Consider the following 24,119-nt stretch of genomic DNA (forward strand, 5'->3'; position numbering starts at 1 on the left):
GCCAAGACGGCGGTGACTTCTTGATAGATCACAGTCTGCTTTTTGTTCTTTTCTTTTTATTTCTTATTAGTGAAGGCTGCTTTAAAGGGCGATGAAAGGTATTGAGAGAGTGTAGGCAGTAAAAGGCGTACAGCAAAGCGGGGAGAGAACGAGGAGGAGGACGAGGAGGAGAGTGGGAGGGAGGAGGAGGAAGAGAGAAAGAGATAGGGGAGAGAGAGAGAGAAAAAGAGAGAGAGAGAGGGGGGGGGGGGGAGAGCGGCTCTAAGTTCATTGCCAAATCTAGTATTAACATAAGCGTCACTGATTGAAGAAACTAATTCAGCAAATGTTTCTAATTTTGCGGAGAAATCAAGCAGGCTGTCGATGTTTGGTATGTGTCCGGGTGGAAGGTTTTCATACCCCACGTAAAGTGCCGTTCACAAGGGCAGCGATTTTCAACTGACTTGGTTATCTCAAAAATGGTTTGAAAGTTGGTTGTAAATCTGCCATGAATAATATACTGTGATTTCCAAAATGGTGTAAACGGGAAGGAAAAAATAGAGAATTCTGCATGGCTGGCTGTGTCGTACCACAGGCGGAAGGTATCGTTCACTGGACCACTACTTTCATAGAAAGACTACAAGGTATGACACTCAGCTTCGAGTCTTGCTCCACTAACTTCAGAAAAAAATATGCAAAAAATAATTGCCAATGTCGAGAAGCTTTGTAACTTTACAAATGCTAGGATAAATGAATGTTCTAACTATCTGTACCTTTTATGTTTAGCTGCCTGTCCGCTGCATGTTTTTAAACCGTATTCTGTGCGACCAAACGTGTCTGTCGCCGGCATATCACTTTGATCCTGAATGATGGCTGAACGGTTGTAGGTCCGAGGAGATAGTAGTCCGATGCGCTCATTGGTTAATAACCGGATATTCGATGATTATTTTCATTGGTCGACTGAAATCGTCTGGATCGCTTCACGGTTATTGTTATTCCGTTGTGCAATATCTACATATGTGTTAGACCAATGAGCGCTGGTATGCATATTCGGTGTGGCATGCATGATTTTTCCAATGATTCATGATAGCGGTTCACAAACGAACATTCGTCCAAATGATGGTTAAAAACAACCTGCAGCGGACGGCAGCTGAAAATTAAAGGTACATATAGTTAAAACAATCATTCAACTGTATTTATTTGACCTTACACAGACTGTAGGAAGAGGCAAACCGTCTTGAACAAAAAAAAATTCCACAGGAAGCGACTCCAAGAACACAGAAGACTCGAAGCTGAGTGTCATACCTTGTAATCTTTATATGAAAGTAGTGGTCCAGTGAACGATACCTTCCGCCTGTGGTCGTACCAGATTTACACGAGTTGCTTTTTAAAATATTGATCTGCGAGCGAAAGCGAGCTTTTCAATATTTGAAAAAGCAACGAGTGTAAATCTGGTACGACACTGCAAGCCATGTAGTATTCTGTTTATTCCACATACAGTACCATCCTGAACTCAGGTCAAAAATGAGTTACTTCCCTTCGGGTCTCATTCTATCCCTGACAGGATGCCTTGGTTTTTCTTCTCTGGAGAGGAAATCGATTTTTTTTTATTTTTTTTTACATATTTAGATCTTTTCGTAATGTGTTATGGATATAAGCAGATTCGCGATCGTCGATAATGATTTTTCGTGGTGTTGTGTAATTTTTAAATTACAAAGGATTTGATATGTAAGACAGTTTCAAGCGAGCTATTTTTCGCGGCTGTATTTACTGTGCAAACAACTCTAAATATGCACACGGTGTCACGTGATAATCAACCGTTTGGTTTCGGCGCTCGCTGGAGCAGACTTTTTTTTTCTGTAACCAGTTGACAGTGATGCAACCATATATTACGGTCTCCTTCCGGCAGCAGTCCCAAAATTTCGACTTGTTTTGACCTTAGAACGATGTCTTTATCATAACTGTAAAGAACAGAACGGAGATCACTGTCGAAGTCGGCCAATCTGCAATCATTTTCGTCTCGCGAACACTGCTCGCAAACAACATATGGGAGATAACTCTGTATTCTTGTTTTGATAGATTCGCGTAGGAATTTAGCGTCCGGTCAGAGAGATAACTGGCGAGAGAGATAACTGGCGATAGCCGTGGAGCGATGATTATCAGAATGATACAGTACTACATGTATTTACTCAAAACGTCCCGCAGTCGAGGCATACAAATTGAAGACGCTTCCTTTGGAACCTCGATCTCTCCCAAAGCCTCGATCGTGCAATATTTCACGTCAAAGCAAAGACACGTCACTTTAGAAAGTGTAGCGTGACGTGTTAGTTTTAAAAACTCTTCCAGGGAAAACATGCAGCGCAAAAGTGTTTTCATAATGACGTTCGTCTCGGTGACTTTGGCATCATAAGCAGTGAAAAGCAGGTCCCTGCACAACCTCATTTACATGATATACACACGTGTGGTTTGAACGATATTGTTATCTTGTGAGTGGTCTCTCTCACGTATGTAGGATAAATACTTTTAACACAATGTGTTCTAAAGCTGTACGTCATACACACGCTCGCCATCCAGTTTGTTCTCAAATGTTCTCAAACGTACCTGAGGACACCACAAGGAGTTACTGCACCGTTCACGCTGACAGTAGGTCACACCGTGATCACAGCTGCACGTCATACACGCGTTCACCATCCACTCTTCCTTGTGCTGAAACATCGGAGTCAATGTCGAAACGTCAAACGAGTACAATTTTAAGGCCAGTACAGTTTGTGTGTCTCTTTAACACAAAATCTTTCTCGGAAGCATGCAATTAAAAGGTAATTAAAATAATGTTTCGTGAAGCTTGTCACTGTTATGTTAAACAAAACTAGGTAAGAGAAGACAGATGTTAAGACGAGAAAGTGTAGATCTCACAGGAAAACAAAATCACAACCAAGCAAGCATCCAACCAACTAAGACCATAAATGTCTACCAGCAAACTCTACCAGCAAACTTACAGCTCTTTTAGTGCCGTGGTATGTACAATGCCGGCGCACCGGACACGTCTCACAACACCCGCCCTCTGTCCTTGACCGCTCTTCTGCCGGACAGTCCAGCGACGGACAGGTCACACGGGAACATAAAGATGTACCGGACTGTCAACAGTCACAAAGAATAACCTGTTATTGCTTCAACTGTATCTGAGGCCGTATTTTTTTAATTTGTAAATTGTAATTCACAGTTTGCTGCAAAACGGAATTGTTTTCTAAAGTACAACTAGCGATTACCTACATGAAGAAAAAAAATCTTCAGTTGACTTTTTTTTATATCGAGAAATCTGAGTAAGCTCAATATGCTGGTGTGAAAGCATGTAGGTCTAAAGCAACATTGAAATGGTTCTGAAATCTTGAGGCTGTAAAAAGCACACAGTCATAAAATTATACTCTACAGTATGCTCGCCTTCTCCCTCTTTCCATTTCCTGATGTATACAATAAAATGAAAACGATGATGGCAGTCAAAGACGAAACATACATACTTTTATATTTTGAGAAAAAGCACACACACACACACACAAACACACACACACACACACACACACACACACACACACACACACACACACACACACACACACACACACACACACACACACACAAATCTGATTTTCTTGGGTGGGGTGGGGTGGGTAGCGGGGTGGGGGGGGGGGTACCAGGAAACAAGACAGTGAATACAGTGAAAATCCGCTTTTAAAGGCACAGTAAGCCTCCCGTAAACCATCACAGATACGGTCAGGCTTTTACACACAGTACAAACACCCTTTCATTTAAACACTCACCGATTGAGAACATCCTAGGTGCCCTCCGTAAAGAGCGAAACATTTTCAAAGAATTTATTTTTGCGTGGTTTATTTTACCCCTGAGCCATCGTGAACATGTGTGATCCAGTTTCCCTTTTTCACAATGTAGTCGTCAGTTAGTCATTTGAATGCGACTCGATGTGAGCTTATCTACAATAGCACGTTTTTATGCACGAAACAAACGGCTGTGGTTCACAAGAACTCTAGCGATGGCTTTTGACTGTTGAGAGGAACGGCGATAATTATGCATAAACCGTCGTCTGCTACGACCCTTGCGTGACCCTGCTTCCGGGTTTTTCTTTTTTCAAACTTTCACAACTTCGAATTGTACTGATCTTGTCTTGATGAAAAAAGAATTCTTTTGTAAGAATGTTTGTGTAACAAGCTGTCAATTTATTATTTATATTTTAAAAGTTTGGTCTAGCGCAAAAACGCACCACGGTCCAAAAACATTCTGATAATCATCGATCCACGGCTATTGCCAGTTACATCGATAGAATGAGACCCGAAGGGAAGTAACTCATTTTTGACCTGAGTTCAGGATTGGTCCAAAAAGTGTTCGAGACAATCTGCAAAATTAATTCTTTAAAAATTGCTCGCTCTTTACGTAGAGCACCTAGGATGTTCCCGTTTGGTGAGCATTCAAATGGAAGGGTGTTTGTACTGTGTGTAAAAGCCTGACAGTATCTGTGATGGTTTACGGGAGGCTTACTGTCCGGGCGTGATTTCCGGTATTGAATATTCATAACAGCCGTCCAGCACCAAAACGAGGCGCCATTGTTGTAAAGGAGCAAGTCCACGAAAATAAATTCTTTGAACATTTCTCACGCTCGACAGAAAGCAGCCAGGATGTTCCCGTTCGGTGAGCGTTCAAATGGAAGTATGCTTGTACTGCATGTAGACGCTCGGGGAGCTCTGTAATGGTTTACTGGAGGCTTACTGTGCCTTTAAGATTCACACAAATCTGGGAGAAAATCAGGACTTAAAAAGAAGTGCGTTTTAAAAAGAAGATTCACGAACAAACAAAAGCACATAAAGATGAAAATTAAGGTCTCATAAAGGGGGAGTAGTGGTGGGCTGGATGAGGCGGGCCAGGAGGTCACTTACTCTGCACGTGCACTTTGTGCAACTGTCGGGTTGAAACATCTGACCACGACGGTAAATCTGTTTGGCAAAATAGCACCGGAAAGGAACGTCGAAGATGCGTCTCATACCTTTTAGAAAGAAAACAACAGCAAATGACGAGAACCTAAAAGAAAGAAAGAAAGAAAGAAAGAAACAATGACTGAAAGCAAGAAAGAAAGAAAGATAGAAGGAAAGAAAGAAAGAAAGAAAGAAAGACAGGAAGAAAGAACGAAAGTACTAAATAAATAAAGAAAGTAAGAAAGAAAGTAAGAAAGAAAGAAAATAGAGAAAAAAAATATAGCTCTTTTTCAGGCGTTAATCCTTTTGTTATATGTTTGTACTATCGGAAAAAATAATCAACGCACTGGACATACGAGAAAAAAGATATGCAAGCTGAATGTAATGGAACCAGTATAGCGATTCTTAACAGAGGCAAATGTCGATCCAAAAAAAGAAAGAAAGAGAATCAAATTCAACCAGCAGGCAGACGATTATATATCGTTGTTTTGTAGGCCAAATCAAATCCAGTGTGGGTCTTTTAAGCCCATTGCGCATACTCACCTTTACATTTGGGGCAACACTCGCCCTTTGGCTGATAAATAACGGACTTTGGACAGTTGAGAACAGGACATGATGTCTTGGGGCAGGATATTGACCCATTCTGTAATTGTTAATTTTCATAGATAAATACATAGTAAGACTTTCTAACAACACGTTTTATCATAATCTGTCAAGATTCGGTCATTTGTATTTGAAAACACTTGTTATCAGCGTTAATCTGATATTTTTATTTATTTTATTTTAAAAGTTGATAGCATGGTTCTCTAGACTTTTTGGCATCTTGTGTGTGTGTGTGTGTGTGTGTGTGTGTGTGTGTGTACGTGCGTGCGTGTGCGTACGTGCGTGATTGTGTGCGTGCGTGCGTGCGTGTGTGTGTGTAAGTGTGTGTGTGTGTGTGTGTGTGGGTGTGAGGACAAACCTGACAGACACACTGTGTGCAGGGGTCAGTGGACAGTTTGAATGTGTCTCCCTCCTTGTACTTTTGACCACGAAATGTGCAGCCTGCAGTGAGGCCAATCATTCAATCAATCAATCAATTAATCAATCAACCAATCAACCAATCAATCAATCAAGCAAGCAAGCAAGCAAGCAAGCAAGCAAGCAAGCAAGCATGAAAGCAAGCCAGAAACTAAACAATCAACGAACAAGGAGAGAACTAAATCACGAGATAGAATAAAGGCAGGGAAAAAAGGGTTAAAATAAAATAAGACACGCTGATTCAGATTTATTGTCTGCGTTTTCCTTTTACATAATCCATCAAGATACCAAGCACTTGTAGCATAAATCTCGTCAGCTTTTATCAGCCTTAAAAATGTCAGAACTCTTTCATTGTGCTTACAATTAACGTCGATTAATCATTAGCCTGTAATACTATAACATCTCTGGCAGCACTAGTAATTATCCACCTTAAAATGTCATCAGTTTGATACGCCGCATTTATCAAACTGAACATAAAATCATGGTCACATAATATTATCGTCGGCCTCCTGTCGACAAACAGTCAATGCATCTGTTTTAAAAAATTCCTTTTCATTTTCAGAAAGTTCAAAAGTTCCTTCCGCGCTCTTCAATGTGAATGATGTTGCTGTCAAAAACATTATATTTATGCGTAAAACAACACGGCACCTCCTGTTAAAGTAAAATTTATGTTGAAATAATTGCGAAGTCGGATCCGTTTAATCCACCCTCTCATCCACAACACTTGCCTAAGCAATTTTAGAACTTTGATATAATAAATCACTTTTTCCTTTGTACAAGAATATTATTCTTCACCGCTATGATGGAATTTCTGAAAGAATGAATTATTTCGGGTTTTCCCCCCTGACTAATCGATCAATCTTGAACTTTTTGCGAACTTCTGTGTTTGAGTTGCGGCTGTGGATATTTTTAACACCATTGCGTTATTAGTGGAATAAAACGGGTACTTTTGCATATTATTTGGGGTGCTCATTCCTTCTTTCTGTCAGCCATTCTTTTGTTCATGTTCTCTTTCCTGCGACGATTTTCGTGATTTATCTAGCTTTTTTTCTTTTTTTTCTTTTTGCAACCTATCTCCACTTTCCGTACCTCTACCCCTCTGCACCTTCCGTGCGTCCCTCTCCCCGTTTCTTTTTTGTGTTTTTCTATTCATTTGCTCCTTCAGTCTCCCTTGACTAGGTTTTCAGCGGCTTTGACAACGACTTTTTCTCGCTTCCCTACCACTTTTGCTTTTCCTTTTGCGTTCACTCCCCAACTCTTAAACATGTTCTTAATCTTCTTTCTGAAGCCTGAATTGTTTTGTTTTTTAAATAGGGGCATAATGATATTGCTCACGTCCCCCCCCTCCCTCTCACCCTTCCCTCATCTCCAACCCCCCTCCCCAAAAGATTGTAGGGTTTAAAGGAAGTTTTGAGGTGAACAAGTGTAGCTCCTAGCCACAAAACGATGGTTCAAAAGACTGCTGCACCCACTCCTATGAAACAATGTGCATTTAAACTCCTGTTGTACATATGCAAGTGCGTTCAAAGTTTCAAATTCAACAAACAAAAATGGATGTTTAAACTCCCCTACCTTCTTTATAGAACGTTTCGTTCTGTAGTACAGCTCATTGTAATTTGTTTGTGTGCACAGCTCTTCATATTTGTTCCTTCTTAAGAACAAATGTTTTCTTGTTTTCTTCTTTAGCACAGCTCTGTGCTGTATATCTGTTCCTTCTTTGGTACAGCTTACAACCCGATTACTCAATCGACCGACCGACCGACCAATCGATCAATCAATCAATCAACCAATCAATCAGTCAATCAATCAATCAAGCAAGCAAGCAAGCAAGCAAGCACTAACTCACTCACTCACTCACTCACTCACTCACGCAATCAATCAATCAACCAACCAACCAATCAACCAATCAAACAAAGCAATCAATCAATCACTCTACCTGGGCATACGGGACAGCATTGCCCAGACACCGGCACCGGGGAATGACAATGGGCAAAACATCGCTCTGTGGATTCCGTGATCACGCCCGCCTGAAACACAACCATATCATCATTGATCACTGCCCGCACACCAGGCACCAGGGAATAACAATGGGCAAAACATCTTGTTTTTGGAGGCGGGGGGGGGGGGGGGTGGTTAGAAACAGTTATTTCCAGTCCTACTGGAAGAACAGCACACTTAAATAAGTATAAGAACATACATCCAAAAAGACGATTAAGGTGAACAAGTGTAGCTTCCAACCCCAGCCAGAAATATGGTTCAAAGGACTACTGCACCTACTGCACTGAAACATTTTGAGATCCTGATGTATGCAAGTGTGTCCAACGTTTGAACTTGACCAAACAAAAACGGGGTGTGTTAATTTGTCCAAGTTCTTCAAAGGGATGTTTCCTTCTTGAGTGCAGTTTTTGTATACAATAGAACATCTGTTTAAGGACCCCTGTCTAAAGACCCCCTCTACTTTAAAACTTATTTCTTAGACTTGCACATCACGGTGTCAATCGATTCACTTCCGTTTTAAAAACACACACCCCATATTTAAGACCTTTGTGGGGAAAAAAGATGGATGGATGGATGGATGGATGGATGGATGGATGGATAAGATTTATAGTCCAGTGAGGTTACACTCATGGAAATTCGGGCTGCTTTCTCCCTGGGGAAAGCGAGCTGCCATACAATATACGGCGCTACCCATAATTTTTTTTCCTGCATGCGGCATGCGTGTATTCATGTTTCCTGAGACTTAATGCCGTGTGAGATGGAATTTGTTTTACTTTATTCCAAGTCCCACGGGTATTTGATGGACATTTTTATCTATGCCTATACAATTTTGCCAGGAAAGACCCTTTTGTCAATCGTGGGATCTTTAACGTGCACACCCCAATGTAGTGTACACGAAGGGACCTTGGTTTTTCGTCTCATCCGAAAGACTAGATGTTTGGAGGTCTTAAACTAGAGGTACAACTGTACTTGGTTTTCAGAACATAACAACGTTTCAAAACATAGCAGGCAACTGGCGTGCTCAGAAAAGAACATAAAAGACTCATCGGTATGTTAACCACTCCATGTGGTCAACACTTTCTATTGTGTGTGAGGTTTCGCCTTGAATGTACATGCGTGTGAATTCGTAAGCGTATACACTGATACGCGTATATATACTCTTCACTCAGAACAGCCACACACTATGAATCACCCCTTTTCGGAAGAAGACATTGGTGGAGACAACGGAACATGACAAGGAACAAAACAATGAGAGTTAGCCGAGTACACAATCACAGTGTCAACATAACGGGACTATTGCTGGTATGGAAAGGTGTAGTGAGAGAGAGAGGGGGAGAGCCAGAGAGGGAGAGAAAAATGTAGTTCGCGTGGTTGTGTGAAGTGCGATCGTGACCAAAAACAAAACAAATGGTCCAAAGTTTTCTCTTTCTACCCCCCCTCCCCCTATCTGTTTCTCTCTCTCTCTCTCTCTCTCTCTCTCTCTCTCTCTCTCTCTCTCTCTCTCTACCCCCTCCCTCTTTCTCTCCCCCCTCCCCCGCCCCCATTCTCTATCTTTAACAGAAAGTCCGGTCCAAGGGTTTGCTGTCTCTTGATGTCGTCATACTGTCCACGGGAGCGTTGGTTGAGAACGTGGGGGCTAAGGGGGTGTTATTGGGTTCGGTCTTCGTTTCCTTCGTTAAAGAATCGAGTCCAAGTTCAAAAGGCTTAATGCTCAATACAAGGCTCAATGTCCTACATTTGATTGTTTACGACTGAAGGGTGCAAAACTGTACATAAGTGACGGGTGAGTTCGTACAGCTAGGTGGTCCAGTGCAGATTCTTTTCTTTTACATTCTTTTTCTTCTTAAAGATGTTAGCGTTTCAAGGACAAGGAAACTAAGTGTAGGGGAAATGTGACCAAGTTGGTACAGTGCAGCAAGCGCAAAACAGGTGTGTCTACACTGAATGCAACGAGGAAACTCCTGACTCCTAAGATCTTTAGTTGCGTGGGAGGGATGAGTTAAACATTGTTTTCCTTTTACTTGCATAACAAGAGTATGTGAAAATGGATTTTCTTCGAACTCAAAAGACAGTTATAATGTCTTTCTTGACCTTGTTACAAAACACTGACATGCACCCACCATTCGACCTTGCGTCTGACCATGTCATGGCTCTAAGGTCAATTGAGGCCAGAAAAGGAATGTCCATGTCAAACACGTAAGCTTACAACAAAAGCGCGAGAAGAGAAGTCTTCATCGAACACAAAAAGTCAATTTTCGTTCATCTTCTTTGACCTTGTAACAAAACACTGACGTGGATCCAACAGTCGCCCTTGCGTTTGACCATTTCAAGGCTGAACGTGGTGAACCAATATGGAATGTCAACGCCAAACATGCACCGCACGAGCGCGCGAAGAGTATTCACGTATTCGAACACAAAAAACAAATGTTCATTTATCTTTGTGACCTTGTTACAATACACTGACATGCACCGACCTTGCGTTTGGCCATTTCATGAATGTACGTTCCACTGAAGCATAATGTGGATCATGCACTTTTACTTGAGCCAAAAGGAATGCCCAAGTCGTGCGTGCACAACAAAAGCGTGCTAAGAGATGTCTGCTTCTCAAAACACTCCAGAAAAGTTGCACACGGATGACTGACAGAAACATCTTGAATTCATCTTGAAAGCAGGTCTTCAAGTTTAAAGCGTTCAAGAAAAAAAAGGAAAAAGAATTCAGAAGGCAATTTGTGTTATTCATCTTCTTTGTCCTTGTTACAAAACACTGAGATGCACCCAACGTTCGACCTGGCATGAGTTTGACCATTTCGTAGCTGTACTTTGCGAACCAAAAAGGAATGTCTATGTCATGCATGCACCGCGATGTTGTTGTTGTCAGTCTGTGTTCAAAGACACAGCAACGGTTGCAAAGGTATTGTTACTCTATGTTCAAAGACGTTACAAACGTTGCATAGATATTGTCAGCCTGTGTTGAAAGATGTAAACACAATTGCATCATTGTTTCTTGTTCCCTCCCTGTTCCGTGAAAGGGTTAAAGGGTTAATAATAAACACTCATTCAAATGTTGTATGGTAGCTATTTGATAGCAACAGACAGTGGAACAAAAAAAAATTATGATCTGCAATGTAACAATGTTTCCTGTCTATGTTGTTTTATATTTTATTAAATGAGCCCATATTTTAGTCTTTTGTTGTTGTTGCGAGCATTCAGTTTCGAATTTTAAACTTCAATGAAGTGCCATTCTTGTGTAGAGTTTGAAAGAAAGGGGTTTCCCCTTTGCTGTTGTAACACACACAGACACACACACACACACACACACACACACACACGCACGCACACTCTCACACACGCACACACACACACACACACACTCACACACACTCTCTCTCTCTCTCTCTCTCTCTCTCTCTCTCTATCTCTTACTCTCTATATCTCTTCACTTGCAGTTACCGCAGCCACCAACCCGCCTCCCCGCCTCCCATCCCTTTCCTACTTTCCCTCCTCTTCTCCTCCCGACGGGGGGCGGCAACAAGTCTGGGGGAGGCGGTAGGATACAGAGCACGGAAGCCTGTAGCCCAGTTTCAACAGACATCGGGGGAGGAGTGGGAAGGTCCCAGGGGGGAAAAGACGGGGTCACCGGAGGCGGGGCACTGACCATAAAGTCATCAGGGACAGGTAAGCTGTCTCCCTTCCCTCCCCCTCCCAACCTACTTATTCTCCTTCTCCCTCCTAAGCTTATCCACCTCCAAACTTCGAGATAGGTAAGCAGTCACCCCTTCTTTACAGATTTTAACCACCTACCGTCTCATTCGCTCGGACAGGTAAGAAATTTTTGCTACCCTCCCCCTTCCCTCCCTCCCTAATAACTCCTTCTTTCCTTTGCCCAAACTCTCTCACCCCCCCCCCCCCCACCCCACCCCTCTTCCTCCCTTCTACTCAAGTCATCTACTGTATCAGTCGTAGGGACAGGTAAGCGGTAAGCCTACCCCCCCCCCCCCCCCTCATACACACAACGTTTAAACACCTCTCCCTCACTAAACTTCTACCCACCTACCCGTCCTTCCAGTCACTAAGCGCTGGCGACTGGTAAGGAGTTTACTCTCTGCAGGACCCCCCCCCCCCCCCCCCCCCCCGCCTCCCCGAACCCACACCCCCTCTCCGTCTTCGTCTCTAAGGTTGAGGATAGAAATAGTTGGCTAGAAGCCCCATTATAGCTTGGTGGTTGTCAAGGGTTTCGGCTTCGGCCAGTAGTGCAATGCCCACAAAATGACCACAAACACCACATGGTCCGTTCCGATTGTCCAAGTCTTTAAAAGTATGCTGGCGAGAAATAAAGACTGGCTTTTAAATAGTGTTGTTGTTATTGTTGTTGTTGTGTTGCTGAGTTTTGTCTTGATTATTCGTCTCTTTTTCTTACTTTGTCCATTTGTTTTGTTTCACGTTGCTTGGTAAGAAACAAAGGTCTGGCTCAGTTTTGTCTTGAGTATTCATCTGTATGTTGCTCTAACCAATGTTTAAAAAAACAATCTTATTTGTGATGCCTTTTTTGACTAACCAAAACTTATATTTACTATATAAACTTTTTTTTTTAGCGTGACTCCTCACGTCGTGAAATAATTTACTTAGGTAAATTATGCAGCTGTGTATATAATGAAAAAAGACAGAAATTTAATTCAAAATTGTTTCATTTACAAGATGCTGCATGTTTTCTTACTGACTTTTTTCTCACTGACATTCTTTCAGTTGAAACATCCATGGAAGACAATTTTGTGTGTGTTTGTCTGATTTTCTCCATGCTAGTTAATTTCTGAAAGAGTGACGTTTAATTTCTCAATAGCTAGAAAACAAACAAATCCGCGTCACTTAAAGGCATATGTACGCGCTCCCGTGTTTACAAAGTGTAGTTTGCCCACAATCGATGTCAAATGCATCAAATGACGATATGTCGCAATGCGCGGACCATATACATGCATTACAGCTTGTTCTAGCCTCTGAAAAGGTGAGGATGTCAACAAAGACGCGGAGTTATTTCCCTTGCGTCAACGTTCCCTCTGTTGGCAAATCTATAAATAGGACGATCTAGATCAAAATAAAAATTCAAATATCTCAACATTTAAGGGGTCCTAGACCACAATATTTTGCAGGGAACTTAATTTAGCATGTCTCCAGCTGTTGGTAAAGCAATTAGCGTGTATATTCATCGAGTTAATATGCCTTTAAAAGGTACCTATCTTCCTGTGCAAACGATCGTATACACCATTGTTATTGGCATTATCGATCTGTCCAGGCTTTTTGCTTAAAACAATGCTTTATTTCCGTTCACATATTCCTGAAACTCACACTGCATAAACCCAAGCATCAGATGTAATACACAGCGTCAGTCGACCTATCAAATACAGTGAAATTCCCCCGCCCCTCCCCTTTTTTGTAAGATCTCTCCAATTTAAAACTCCCTCTCTCTTAAGACCATGTTGGGTTTTTTCGGTATAGATTTCCTGTTCATAAACACTGTAAATGTGCCCCCATTTTGAGACGTGAGACCTGATTTTCTTAGATTTTTGGAGGCCTTAACAGAGGTTTCCGATGTACAACAACCGTCGTGACGTCACGCTGACAATCACACCGCTTCCTGAAATCACGAAAGCGGAACAGGTGCATCCATTACCACCAACCTGTCATTCACAACTTTTACCGCCGACCGTTACCCCCCCCCCCCCCTCTCCCCGTTATGTCGCTTGACCATGCTTGGACAAGCAGCCACTAGACTATTATAACCAAAAATTGCCTAACACACTGAATCCTCCTTGACAAAAGGCCGTATCGACGTTACGGAGCCTGAGATTAAACTCTCCAAATTATTTGACCACAAACACATGGTTTGATACTAACCCTTCTTCCCCTGAAGGAGCGGCGTGCTACGGTCGCCGGACGGACAAAAGAGGACGGGACGGGTTGAATAGAGACATCAAAAGAGGTGGACGAAGTTTATGACAACATTCTTCACCTATTAGCTAGGTGGGGCGTAGGGCCAGGGGCACAAGACACTGAGGGTGGAGTGTGTGTGTGTGTGTGTGTGTGTGGGGGGGGGGGGGGGTGCCGAAGCTCTTGCCTAATAATAATACTAAAGTTTTGAGCTATTCTGTGCCACCATTACTCCTCCCAACCCCCACCCCCCACCCCCCCTCGCAACTAGTACTGTCATGTGGCTGTGCGTGTGGTGTACGTGTCTTTCCTCTTCTGGTGCGTGTCTTGCTTGGACTTGCTGGCAGACTGTAGGTGAAGCCATCGAGCAGCAGGCACAGTTTAACTAACAAATACTTCCTACAACGTTGATTCTCTGCTTCTTTTTCAAACTTTCTTCAAACGAACCTGGAACAGCTTCTCTCATAGGCATAGTTAACAACAAAAACAATTCCTGAAAACAGACAGACAAGCAGATCGATAGACTGACGCACGCGCACATGCACACACTCGCGCGCGACTATAAATGTGACAAGTATAAACGTGTGAAAGACTGCACGAGATTTAACTATTTTCTCAGAATACTCCAAACCGAATGATTTCTGCGGCAGTCCATTACAAAGCATTTTGCTGTTGTTATTCTGCCCCGAAACCGGCGTATGCTGCCTGAATGGCGGGGTAAAAACGGTCATACACGTAAAAATCCACTCGTGCTAAAAACATGAGTGAACGTGGGAGTCAAAGCCCATGAACGAAGAAGAAGAAGAGAAGAAGAAGAAGAAGAAGAAGAAGAAGGAGAAGCTGTTGTCAAGTTATTCAAGCTATCTTCGTCGTAAGCTGCCAATTTCCCATAAATCTTCAAGACAACTTACTTCCCGAGTACAAAAACAAGTCTGTCCAGGATTTTACACGTTATAAGAAGTTCCATCTTAGACGCATAACACAAAATCCACAGCCTGGCTGCTTCCTGGGCTAAGATGTTTTTTTCCGATTGAATTTTTTTTTTACAAATTGACACTGGTTTCTGTTACACAACTAACTCAGCAAATAAACAAACACAAACAAAACTCCACCTTCCCTTAGGAAACAGCCCGGCTGTTGATGTTAGGTATGTGTCCAAGCGGAAGGATGCTCTTATGTCGGGTAAAATCCTGCACGGATTTACGGCAGTATGTACGATAGTCCATACGAGAGGGGAGGTACTTTAAAAAACAAAACAAAAAACAACACACACACACACACACACACACACACACACACACACACACACACACACACACAATCAAAGAAAGAAAGAAACAAACAAACAAACAAACAAACAAACAAACAAACAAATAAACAAACAAACAAACAAACAAACAACAACTGCACAACAGAATCAATTTAGATTGACTTGTCAGAAAACAATCTGATTCTCCTTCTAACACCAGTTATCACCTGACTATGATATCATGAACTCAATGGCTATGGTTTTCCTGCGGCTACAGATGATGATATGTTGAAACATATCATTACGAGCCGAAAATGAGTGAAGATAAGCTTGAGAAGTCATTTTGCTCAGCAATTTTCCCCGACCATAAGTACCTTGCAGAAAGACAGACAGGCTCAAAATTACACACTGAAATCAGGGGCGATAAAAACTAGTGAAACCTATACATACTAATTTTCAGCACGAAACAAGTCCTGGAATTAGGGATGGCAGGATGTATAGATTTCAACATGCAGACGACATGCTAAGATGCATATCACATGGAAATTACACATCATTGGTTTAGCAGTTCGTCCCGAGAACATTCAGGTCTGGCCATAAAATCAGCTCCGAAGAATCCGTGAAATTAGAGACTTTCGTATTTAAATCCAGATACTCATCTTCAAAACCAAAGAGGTATCATTACAAGCAAGCAAAAGAAGGAAGAAGAAAACATTGTTATGTACCACCGAAACTTGGCAAGCACAAAAGACAGCGTCTTAAATGACACGTTAAGAAGCGTATCCCTGTGTCTTGTGGTTTTAACGAAACACGGCCGTCACGGGTGTAGGCTTACGGCAAGACAATACGCGCAGGAATGCGTCATGAGACCTTTGCTAATGGACAACATACACTCCATATGACTACAACATACACGCCATACGCAGCCAGGAGCCTGTCTGGCTCTTGACGTTTTTAATAGTTTCATTATGAGAAGCAAAACCCAGCTGTCTTAAGGATTTACAAAGAGCATTTACTTATGTCGTTTTACTGCGATCTTTTTGTACAGAATGTGGGTTTGGGTTGAGAGTGAGGGTTAACGGGAAAAAGGTGTTCCAGCAAACATAGAGATGTCGTGGTGGTGACAGTCTCTCTCGAATTTTTGCTTTACATCTTGTTGTTTAGCTCTGCGTTCTTAAAGGCCCGATTCAACTTTTCATTTGGCTATACCAAATATACAAATATACAGTTAGATATACAAGTATATATTCAATATTCATATTATTGACCGTTTGCTCAGATAACAGCATCATCTGTATAATTCGTCTGTGACTGTTTTACAAGCTTGTCGTTTTGCCTTCGTCCGTAACGGTTACCAAGATGTAATGTTGATTACCGTTATAATTTGACCGTAAAATGCAATGTCAGGGAACTAAAAGAATAAAAGATACACGCAGTACCAAAAGCGACCAAAGATCTTCCATTGCTGTGACAAGACGAATTTGTGAAATCAAGTCGAGCCGGAACAACATAAAACGTATAACATGCGTTTGGCACAATACCGCATCAAAGAAAAGACAGATCGGCTCTGTTCAGATCACATTGATTAGCCCAGACGATGGCATCCCAATCTATACAACTCGACACAACACAATACACGACGCGACACGATACGACAGGACACAGAATAAACAAAATCAGCTTAGAGCAAAAGTTAGCAACTACCATTGACATACTCCGTAGTATTTATTCCATCAATGCTGGTACATGTATTAGGAACTTCACACCTTCTCAAAGGCAAGGTCTGTTTAACTGTTACGGTTACGCAATTTTGTGACTTACCCTGCAATGTCGTCGCTGACACGGATCGGAAGGATGAGACCAAATATCCCCGCTTCTGTAGTCTGTCCCGTTTGCTCTACAGCCTGAAATAATGTAAGCATTTATTGAAATCAGCTACTCCGAAGATGCTGCGATACGACAATAACCACCGAAGACGAGGAGGAGGAGGAGGAGGAGGAGGAGGAGGAGGAGGAGGAGGAGGAGGAGGAGGAGGAGGAGGAGGAAAACGTGGATGGTTACGATGACGACGACGTTTAAAATGATGATGATGTTGATGATAATAATGATGTTTAGTTCTACCGTCACATGATAATTTCACTAAAAACACGTAAAGCACGTTTCGAAAAAGCATTCAAGTGAATACAATTCTCATAAGTTTTGTTGTTGTTGTTAACTTTATTTGTCATGACTTCAATTGTTCAGTTTAAAACCAACACTCACGCAAAAGTTCTTTAATTTTTACTTCTTCTTCATTGCATCGCAAGTCATCATCTTTAGATTGAGAGGAAGATGCTGTCAGCTCCTCTCCTATCTTCACAGATGAAACATTGCCAGCATTGACTAATGCCCATGCGGCACTGGCCCTCAAACTCCAGCTGACCACACCCTGCAGTCCTGCCCACTACACCTTGACGCCCTGAGACGCCAGACGTGGCCCAGTGCAATGGAGGTCCACGAGAAGTTGTAGGGGAAATGCAGAGTCACTGCGGCGGACCGTGGACTTCGTCCTGAAGACGTTATTGACAGTCTAGCATTACTGGGAAGGCAGAAGAAGAAGATTTAAATGCATAAACTAGTAAAGTCACCAAACTCACCTTTGCACTGCTCACAGCACCTGTCGTTGGGTTGACCGAAGAGAATAGCATGGCAGCCTTCCAGTTTGAGGCATCGCACCTTCTCGCATTCCACTTGTAAGTTCTGAAACATCAAGAATCAATACCGCTAATAACTTTAATAGCTGGGTTTAAAAAAACTTTTTTTTTTTTTTTTTTTTTTTTTACATGATAAGATATCTGATAATTGTGCCTTGTTGGAAGACACGCTTATTCTCTCCAATGAGACATATCTACAGTATGTGTGAGTCATCTTCGTCGGCCGAAGCCGAAGGTTTTAATAGGAAATCAAAGTCACTACTGCAAAAAAAGGAGACAATACGACACTTAAACTTTGGAATATCATCATGTGCACTTTATGACGTGAACGCTCTCACACCTTGTAGGTTAATGCCATATATCGGTCATTGGCCATACTGACTCATTTTAATTTGAAGTGAACGATCATTTTTGCATGGTGTTGGTCAAGTGAACAAAGGAAATGTTGACTTGCCGGCCAAGACTGCTTTAAATTGACACGCTGACTTGCAAAAACAAACACATTGATTTTATATATAAAAGAAGAAACAAATGATGCATCTATTTACTAATTGTTTTTATTTTATTCGATTATTATTCATGTGTTCAATTGATTTTATAAATCAGTAAAATGCCATATTTTTTTTAGCGATACAGGCCTAAGCGGTGCATTTATCACCGTTTTTCCCACCTGTGAACGGTCATCAACAGTGAATCATTGGACAAACACCACCACTGCCCTAATCCAAATCCAAACCAACCCCCCCCCCCCCTCAATACCAGTCCCCCTTCCCCCAACCTACCAACTGCGACCCACCAACTACCACAAACCAAAACGGCAGGCGAAGGAGGGGGGAAGCACAAAACTAAAAGAATGTCCTGCACATGCCTAATCGTGTTGTGGCACCGTCCTATATTTATAGGGCCGAGTATCCCAACATCGTCAATGAAGTTTTAGGGGAAACGGGGAACAGGCACAATCCTGAACCCGGCGAGTCGCCGTCCTTGTAAAAACTCAAGTCTGGGTAAACGCTACTGTCTCCGTTCCACTAATCCCTCCTAAACTCGCCTCTCCTCTCGGTCCGACCAATCGCCGACCGACTGTACTTTTATAAAGCCGGCCCGGTTTTGAAAGGCCGAGGCGAAATATTTAGCCTGTTGGACATAAAGCATTCTCTCTTTCTAAGGCCCTGCCGACAATTTAGTTAAGACCATCGCATTTGAATATATACACGTGGACTGTACCCGACGTCGTTTTGTGTTTTTGTGTGTGAGTATCTGTCTGTCTGCTGCTTCATTCTGTCTCTCTTAGTTTCTCTTTTGGTCCCAATTATTTCACACACTCATCCAATCTAGACCAAAAAAACACACTTTTGTGTTTTGAAGAAATATCGAGAAGGAAAACGACGTGTTTGCTAATTATATGTATTACTATTTTTGACCACGGAAATTAGAGTAACTGATGATATACTCTATTAGTTTGCACTTCAAAACCCCGATTGTAAAAGTCATTGCCTCTTAGTACAATACAGCTCAAGCCAACGCAGAAAAGAAAACTGCTTCATCAAATAAAAATTACATTAAATTTTCACGCACAGAAGAGACAAGAATCGAAATCACCAGTGACTGTCCCATCAACTCGGAGACTGAGTTGTTAACCTGTGATTTGTAAAAATGTAAAAACATTTTAAAAATTACGTCGAACCTAAAACCGCGATTTGTAAAAATGTAAAAAAAAAACTCAACTCAACTCAACTCAACTCAACTCAAATTTTATTGGCTTCAATTTTCATAGAAGAATTTGTCTTGCGCTTGGGAGAAAGTATAGAGTATAACATATAAAAACAGCATTCATATCACATTTCATGTATCACACACAGTAATCACTAGTATAAGCCTACAATTATCACATTTGTACCTGTATCATACATGCAAATAAATAGTATCACATTTCCACGTATCACACACAATATATACATTACATAACATACAGCAAGCTTCCATCTCCCGCGCCCCCCCCCCTCCCACACATACATATCCTCGCACGTGCGTCGACTCCATACAAATGACATCATCAGTCCATTAACTAAAATGCACAATAACTAGCTATAGTAGTGGGTACATAATACTTAATACGTGCTCAACTAGACCTGCTAACTAAAATAATAACAGAAACAAAAACAAGGACTGGGCACAACATTTACACGTGTGTGACCTACTTACATCAGGTGCCTGTGATCTATAAATAACAATGATTGCGTTTAAAGTAAAACATGAATAATGCCGATGTTTACTAACAATAAATACATAACAACTAAGATAAAAATGTATGTGCTTTCATAATATGATTATTTTATAAAACACAGTGGGGAATTTTGGAAAATAATTTTTATACGAAACTGCGCACATCGAGTCGAGCTCTGTAGCGTGTGTGTTCGGAGGCAGGAGACACACATGGCTGTGGATATTAATTGTTCGGTGGATTAAAAAGGATACCCCGACTTCGGCAGGGCAGAAGGAGGTACAAGACGGTGTGCTGTATTGCTGTGTGTGTGTGTGTGCTGTGCAGACATTCTGTGTTATGTGCATGTTCTATTCTAGTCTGTCCGTAGGCTTCCTCTGAGGGCCTATTGTGTACAAGGGGAGGTCACTTCCGCCTTATAAACAAACACATGTGGAGACCCACAGAAATACCATAGCATCGTAATGAAAGAGGGCAAAAATACTGATAACAGCAAGGTAAGACAGGTCTAGGACATTATTTCTAGGACTGACTAAGCAATAGAACAACATCATGATCTTCATAAGCAAATGATAGTGAGAACAAAACAAAATTCTAAAAAAGCCGCATTCCACAAAATAATACATGCCTTTTTTATTATTAATATTTGTTGTTTAGAGCCCAGTCAACCACAAAGGGATCCCAGACAAAAATTCATATTAAAATGACAGTGTGTGAGTAAATCTGCACATGTTATTTTTTTATATAATTCGATTTCGAAGCGTGATAAGCGCAGATTTGTTTGTCCGTCACAAACATGTGCACGCAAATTCTCAAAAAAATTCTCAACATCGTAATTACCGCCAAGCTAATAAGATCCCTGGACTTAATAATAATAATAATAATAATAATGGAAATTTATAGAGCGCTTACCTAAAAGCTCCAAGCGCTTTACAATGACATTATTATCCCGACTTTCGAGATGACAAGAAAAATATCGGGCGGATTTACGTGATTTGTAAAACATTTTACAAATTGCGGGTCAACATGAGTCTCCTGGAATTTCTAGTCTCTTATGTAGATCAACGTTCAGCACACACTAGTATAGCAATCAAGCTAAGAAAAAAATGAAAAAAAGTAAGAGTACAGCACCTTATCAAATCAACTTCAAAACTCGAGGGCTTCAAGCATAATGCAGTAAGTATACTTTCGACGAAGTGAAAATATAAACAACTCCATCAAATACATTTCGGATTTAAGGCTGAGCGGATCGCAACGACTACCCTGTCAGATCAAAATCCAAACACTGAGCTCAAGTGCATTATCTACAGCGACTCACGGCACGGTTGGCCTAGTGGTAAGGCGTCCGCCCCGTGATCGGGAGGTCGTGGGTTCGAACCCCGGGCGGGTCATACCTAAGACTTTAAAATTGGCAATCTAGTGGCTGCTCCGCCTGGCGTCTGGCATTATGGGGATAGTGCTAGGACTGGTTGGTCCGGTGTCAGAATAATGTGACTGGGTTAGACACGAAGCCTGTGCTGCGACTTCTGTCTTGTGTGTGTGGCGCACGTTATATGTCAAAGCAGCACCGCCCTGATATGGCCCTTCGTGGTCGGCTGGGTGTTAAGCAAACAAACAAACAAACAGCGACTCGTGATTTCTACAGGGGAATCCTCCTGCTAAGACATCCCGATTTGAGACTTTCCCCTTTTCAGACCTTCTTTTGTCCAGATTTTCTGTAAATTGACCCCAATTTGAAGACTCTCTCTTCTTTAAACCCCGATTTTCTGAGGTGTTTCGAGGTCTTACAATGAGGGTTTCACTGTATCCCGTCAAATCTAAATCTAAACTCTGAGCTAAAGTGCATTATCTATACAGCGGCTCATAATCACTATCCTGTCATATCAAAATCCAAAGCGGTCTCAGAGCTTCAGTGCATTATCTCAACTTTCCAAGTGTGTGTCAAAGGTCCCTGGCTGCCAGTGTCACACCGCTACCAGATGACGTGGTTGAGTGGACACGTCCCTCTGACGTCCCCCGCACACGTCGGATTGACGTCTCTTCGTCCTGCGGACCTCTTGACGTTTGAAGGACCTCATTAAGGGTAATGGACCCGTTTAAAGAGCTGGTTGTATTCATAGGCAAACTGATGGATTGGCTGGAACACCAGAAAGGGGTAAACCGATCTGGTAGCCCTCCTCCCCCCCCCCCAACCCTCCCCCCCCCCCCCCCCCCGCAGCCCCACTTTTTTTCTTCTTCTTTTTTTTTCCTTCATACTATACGGGTGTCGACTGGGCAATGAATGGCAAAAACAGTGAAAAGTAGGTTATGGGCTGTGCTACCGTCACTCTGATTACTAGCTTTAAGGACTAACGAACCCACTTTGTGTTCTTTTGTGCGGCCAAATAACGGTGATAAGCTTCAATTCTTGTGTCAGATTTTGGTGTTGGGTTTCCAGAAAATGACCGTTCGAGAACAGAGCAGATGGGTTCGGGTGGTTTCGGTTAGAACAAGGACAGATGTGATATGGACACAACCGTTGATTTTATATTGACATGAATCATTGTCTGGAGCCCGGATGTTTCAGGTTTGCAGATTTTATTTTCAATGAGACGATTTACGGGGAGGGAGGACAAGGGAGGAAGGAGATGGAGGGGAGGGGGGGCGGGGGGGGGGGGGGGTGTGTGACGGGACTGTCTGTCAGTTCATGCAGGCTCAATGCTTTGACGCAGGATGTAAAACACACTATACGTTTACCACGCTAGTCTGCATCAAGACAAGCATCAGGGAAAAGTACGGAAAGAAAAGACGCGTTTCACCAAGAAGGAAGGAAGGAAGGAAGGGAGGAAGGAAGAAAGGCCGGAAGGAAGCTATATTTGAGTCCAGAAAGAGAAACATATACTGCAGACTTCTGCAGCTACTGTTTATTGGCCTGATTTTGAACTGGCATTTTCAGTCTCTTCCTTGATGTCTTTTAAACTTTGGGTAGGCGAGAATCTTACCTTACATTTAAAATAGTACATCAAGAAGTGCAAACTAACGGACAGAAAAAACCTGTCATGATAAAGACTTTACGCTGCAGTTTCAACGGCGTCAATCGTTAATGAACAGTTGAAGACAGTTTCCACCGAGCGCACGCAATTATTCCTCGTCTTCTTCATCTGCTAAGTCTTTCCCTGATCCTCATCACGCCCAGAAGATTATATCAATCAAAGACAGAGGATGATAGCGAGGCGTAACTCTTCGTTTACGAACATGGGGACCACCTTTGAAGTTGGCCAAAGTCGGCGCAGTCGTAAAAAATAGGGTTTGATAAGGGGGAGCCTCTCTCACAGTCGTCCTAAACTCCGTGTCCGTAAAGGAAGGGTGGCTCCCTGTCGTCTATTTCGTCTCGCCATACCCCATAAATCGGCAACCGTATAAGAGGGGTTAGAGAGACAGAGAGAGAGAGGTCGTGGTGGTGGGTTGGGTAAGGGTGGGGTAACTTAGAGGAGGAACTTAGAGGAGGGATTGGGAAGTGTCGGGCGTGTATAGAGACATTGATTTTACCTATACAGCCAGCGACTTCGGGGAATAAGATATGAGTGGGGAATAGGGGTTAGGGACATTGACTTCACTGACTTGCAAAGAGGCGGACAAGACGAAAGAGAAGACGAGCCAGACGGAAGAGAAGGAGGAGGAGGAACGAAGAAAACTACATTAACGGGAAAAGCGGAAGAACGGTGATAAGCACGCATACTCTCCGGTGTCGCGATTTCATCTTTCGCCTGTGTACATATTTCCCCCTCGACATATACTCAAGACTGAAATGTTGTTTCCTGGTAAAATTAAGAAGTGAAATTATTTAAGGACGAAAAGCATGTCAGTTTCTTGCATGTGAAGAAAATTGGTGGTAAAATTTAATAGATTTCAACCCCAAAACCGCCATTCTTCGAAAACGTGTACTGAGTGGTTACGTCCCTTGAGTAAGAAGGAAACATTTTAGGATGAATCAAATTTCTAAGTTAAATAAAACAAATTGGTTGGACAAATTTGGCCCCATGAATGTAAGGTACACAAGGTCGCTCATCAGTACTATC

The 24,119-nt window shown here is 42.2% G+C and overlaps 1 protein-coding gene across 1 annotated transcript in view; it reads right to left on the reverse strand.

The window, feature by feature from the left end:
• Positions 1-24,119, reverse strand: part of LOC138958544 (BMP-binding endothelial regulator protein-like) — a gene marked incomplete in the record, with an annotated part of 99,534 nt that overhangs the window by 12,565 nt on the left and 62,850 nt on the right. The window contains 8 exon segments of the mRNA XM_070329745.1: positions 2,581-2,685; positions 2,976-3,113; positions 4,923-5,029; positions 5,502-5,601; positions 5,920-6,002; positions 7,915-8,005; positions 16,969-17,051; positions 17,784-17,886. Of these exon segments, the coding sequence (XP_070185846.1) occupies positions 2,581-2,685; positions 2,976-3,113; positions 4,923-5,029; positions 5,502-5,601; positions 5,920-6,002; positions 7,915-8,005; positions 16,969-17,051; positions 17,784-17,886 (810 nt within the window).

This window comes from Littorina saxatilis, linkage group LG2, assembly GCF_037325665.1.
Source record: "Littorina saxatilis isolate snail1 linkage group LG2, US_GU_Lsax_2.0, whole genome shotgun sequence".
Taxonomy (NCBI): Eukaryota; Metazoa; Mollusca; class Gastropoda; order Littorinimorpha; family Littorinidae; genus Littorina; species Littorina saxatilis.